The sequence below is a fragment of the Palaemon carinicauda genome, chromosome 8 (genome assembly GCF_036898095.1).
Source record: "Palaemon carinicauda isolate YSFRI2023 chromosome 8, ASM3689809v2, whole genome shotgun sequence".
NCBI lineage: Eukaryota > Metazoa > Arthropoda > Malacostraca > Decapoda > Palaemonidae > Palaemon > Palaemon carinicauda.
Genome location: NC_090732.1, coordinates 72,329,053 through 72,332,656, shown reverse-complemented (window position 1 = coordinate 72,332,656; position 3,604 = coordinate 72,329,053). Strand labels below are relative to the sequence as shown.

The 3,604-nt window shown below is 35.6% G+C and overlaps 1 protein-coding gene across 1 annotated transcript; it reads left to right on the top strand.

Moving 5' to 3' along the window:
- The first annotated feature begins 453 nt into the window (after nt 1–453).
- LOC137645285 (golgin subfamily A member 6-like protein 25) lies at nt 454–3,336 on the top strand. Its single transcript, XM_068378103.1, has one exon. The coding sequence runs from the start codon at nt 454–456 to the stop codon at nt 3,334–3,336; it is 2,883 nt and encodes a 960-aa protein (XP_068234204.1).
- The last annotated feature ends 268 nt before the right edge of the window (nt 3,337–3,604 follow it).

Sequence of the window (3,604 nt, the reverse complement as noted above, 5' to 3'; positions counted from 1 at the left end):
AGGCTAAGTTCTGGAGACATGCTGCAGAATGTCTTCTTGAATCTTTTCTGTCTTTGAGCCGGATTTCCACTAAGGAATTCTTCCGAAGTGACAGCTTCAATTGTTTTTCCTACGCCATATCGCCCACGTCTCCAGTCAGGAGCTTGGAGCCTTTTGGAGTCTGGAAGTCTTCCAAAGCCTTTTGGAGTCGTGACGTCTTCAAAAGCCTTCTGGAGTCAGGAAGTATTTGAAAGCGTTCTGGAGTCAGGAAGTCTTCAAACGCCTTCTGGAGTCGAAAAGTCTTCAAACTCCGATCCCATCGCAAATCGTCATTTCTAGAAACATTGCTACGTCACACCGAATCTACCGTATCTTAAAATGGAAAACTTTTGCAATTATTGTGTTTTGTACGGGAAAGCGTTTGCCTTCTCCCGTGAGACAAACTCTTATTTGTTATGGATGTTGTGGTATATCATGTTATCGATCGTACTTTTGCTGTTGCTGTTCATTTCCCTCATCAAAACAACCAAAGAGGATCTCTTGACGAAAGTCGATCCAGACAAAACAAGAGGACGATTCAAAAAGAAATCTAACACGTCACAAAACACCATGTCTTACGATTTCTCGACAAATGAAGAGGATTTGCAGGAAACTAATCTGGACGTAGATCATCTGTTGTCTGAGAATGATGGTATAAGTCAATTTTATTCTGAGGCTTTTACCAAATGCAGGATCGAAACGGAAAGTTTACATGGTGATAGAAAAGTAAATGGGAAGACCGAGAGAGAAGAAGGTAAGAATGACAAAGGAGAACTTAGTTTTAAAGGAAACTTAAGGCTATCAGACGCTGGAACTATTGAAAAAATTGATTTACTGGCAAGTCAAATAAGCGTCCTTAAATGGGAAATTGAACTTCTCCAGAAACAACAAGAGGAGGTAAAGAGAGAAAACAGGGAAAGGATACAAGCTTTAGAAGCTCAGCTGATCAAGGAAAGGAAGACTCGCAGGGTGGAATTGATGGGGATGGAAGAAAAAGAAAAGGAGATAAGAATGAGGACGGAAAGAAAGGGAGAGGAGGAAAAAACAGAAAAAGAAGAGATAAAAATTATGAAGAAAAGAAAAAGCAGAAGAGATAAATATAGCGAAGAAGAAAGCGCAATTTGGGGGGAACGCTTTTGGAAAAGTTTAATATCACATTTGATGTGGAAGCATCAACTAATGAAGACAGGGGTGAAAAAATGTGAAAGAATATTGAGTAAGTTAGAAAAGGAAATTAATATTGAGGAAAAGAGCGAAAGGAAGGAAAATTTGAGGTTACAGGAAAGGAAAAGAGAGTTGAAAGAAAATGAGCAAAGAACGGGGGGAAAAGGGAAGAAAGAAGACCAAGAGAGAGTTAAGGAGGAGAAAAGGAGGAGGAAACAATTGGAGAAATATGAGAAAATGTTAGATAAGGTGGCAAAGATGAGGAAAAGAGCAGAAGAAATAAAGATCCGACAAATTATAGATCTACTAAATTTTCTAAATAAAAACTCATATGGGTTGGACATAATATTATTCCCTTTTAAATATTTTTTGTTGCCGAAGTTTTTAAGGGAAAAGAGGATGATACACAAGATGGAGAAAATTATGAGGACGACAAAAGCCGAGAAAAAAATATATAAAAAACTGGAAAAGAATCTGAAAATTTTGGAGGAGATGAGACTGAAGGAAATTGAAAGGGAGAGGAGAGACAAGATGAAGGAAAGGGAGGAAGAAAGGCATAGCAAAAAGGAGGAGGATATCAATGTAAGGCCAGAGGAAGGTAAATCTGAAATGATTGAAATAAGGAAAGAAAAGAAGAGTAGAAAGAAGTTACGAATAAGGGATGCAAAGAAGAGAGATGAGAAAGAAAGAGAAAAGGAGATAAGATTGACGAAGGAAAGGAAGAAGAAGAGAAGAATGAAGGAAATAATAAAAGATATAGGAAGAAAGAAGAAAAATAAAAGAATGAAGAAGAGGAAGGTGGCAATATGCGAAAGTCTATTGCGCTTGTTGGAAAGGAAAATGAATGAAAATTTGAAGTTAGAGGAAGACAAAAGGGAGTGGAAAGAGACAGAGCCAAAAATGGAGGGAAAGGGGAAGAAAGAAGGGAAGAAAGAAAAGAAAAAGAGAGTTAAGGAGGAGAAAAGAAGGAGGAAAGAATTGGAGAAATATCAGAAAATGTTAGATAAGGTGGTAAAAATAGAGAAAAAAGTCGAAGAAAGGAAAGTGCAGCAGATGATAGATCTAATAGATTCAAATCAAAACGCATCTCGTTGGAATGTAATATTATTCCTTTTTAAATGTTTCTTGTTGCCGGATTTCATAAAAAGAAAGATGATTGAGCGTAAGAGGGAAAAAAAGATGACGACGACGAAAGACGAGGAAACATTATTTAAAAAAAGGGAAAAGAATTTGAAAAATTTGAAGATGAGATGGAAGAAAATTGTAAGGGAGAGGGAAGAGAAAAAGAAAAGAGAGGAGTTAAAAGAAAGGAAGGAGGAAGAAAGGCATAGCGAAAAGGGAAATTATATCAATGTAAGGCCAGAAGAAGGCAAAAATGGAATGAGTGAAATAGGGAAAGAGAAAGAGAGAAAAGAGAAGATAAGAATGAGGAATGCAACGGAGAGAGAGGAGAAAAAGAGAGAAAAGGAGAAGATAAGAATGAGGAAAGAAAGGATGAAAGAAGAGAAAATGAGATTAAAGGAGGAAAAGTCAACTGCGAAAGAAAAGGAGAAGAGAGAAAATGAAAGAAATGCAAAGTTTAAGGAACGCGTAAAAAAGAGGAAAGAGAAACAGAAACAAAAGATGAAAGAAATTGAAAAAGTAAAGAAAGAAAAGCAAAAGATGAAAGAAATTGAAAAAGTAAAGAAAGAAAAACAAAAGATAGTGGAAGAAAAAAAGAAAGAAAAGGAGAAAAAGGCGAGGTTGAAAGAACTCGAAAAGCAGAAAAAAGAGAAACAAAAGAAACTGAAAGAAAAAAAGAGAGAAAAGGAAAAAAATGCGAGGTTGAAAGGGCTCGAAAAAGAGAAGAAAAAGAAAAAGAAACAAAAGATGAAAGAAATTAAAAAACAGAAGAAAGAAAAGCAAAAGAAAGTGAAAGAAAAGAAGAAAGAAAAGGAGAAAAATGCGAGGTTTAGGGAACTCGAAAAAAAGAAGAAAGAGAAAGCAAAACAAAAGAAACTGAAAAAAAAAATGAGAGAAAGGGAGAAAAATGCGAGGTTGAAAGAACTCGAAAAGCAGAAAAAAGAGAAACAAAAGATAGTGAAAGATAAGAAAAAAGAAAAGGAGAAAAATGCGAGGTTGAAAGAACTCGAAAAAAGAAGAAAGAGAAACTAAGGATACGGAAAGAAAAAAAGAGAAAATGAGAAAAATATGAGGTTGAAAGGAACTGAAAAAGAGAATAAAAACAAAGAGAAAGAGAAACAAAATATACTGAAAGAAAAAGAGAAAAGCAGAAAAATGAGAGGTTTAAAGTACTCAAAAAAGAGAATGAAGAGAAAGAGAAAGAAGACAGTGGAAGAATATGAAGAAAGAAGAGAAAAAAGGCGGGGTTTAAAAAACTTGAAAAGGAGACGAGGGATGTTTAGAATAACTGCCCACCTCG

Bases quoted from the DNA above. Each gene is read 5' to 3' on its own strand.
- LOC137645285 (XM_068378103.1), top strand. From the start codon at position 454: ATGTTATCGATCGTACTTTTGCTGTTGCTGTTCATTTCCCTCATCAAA.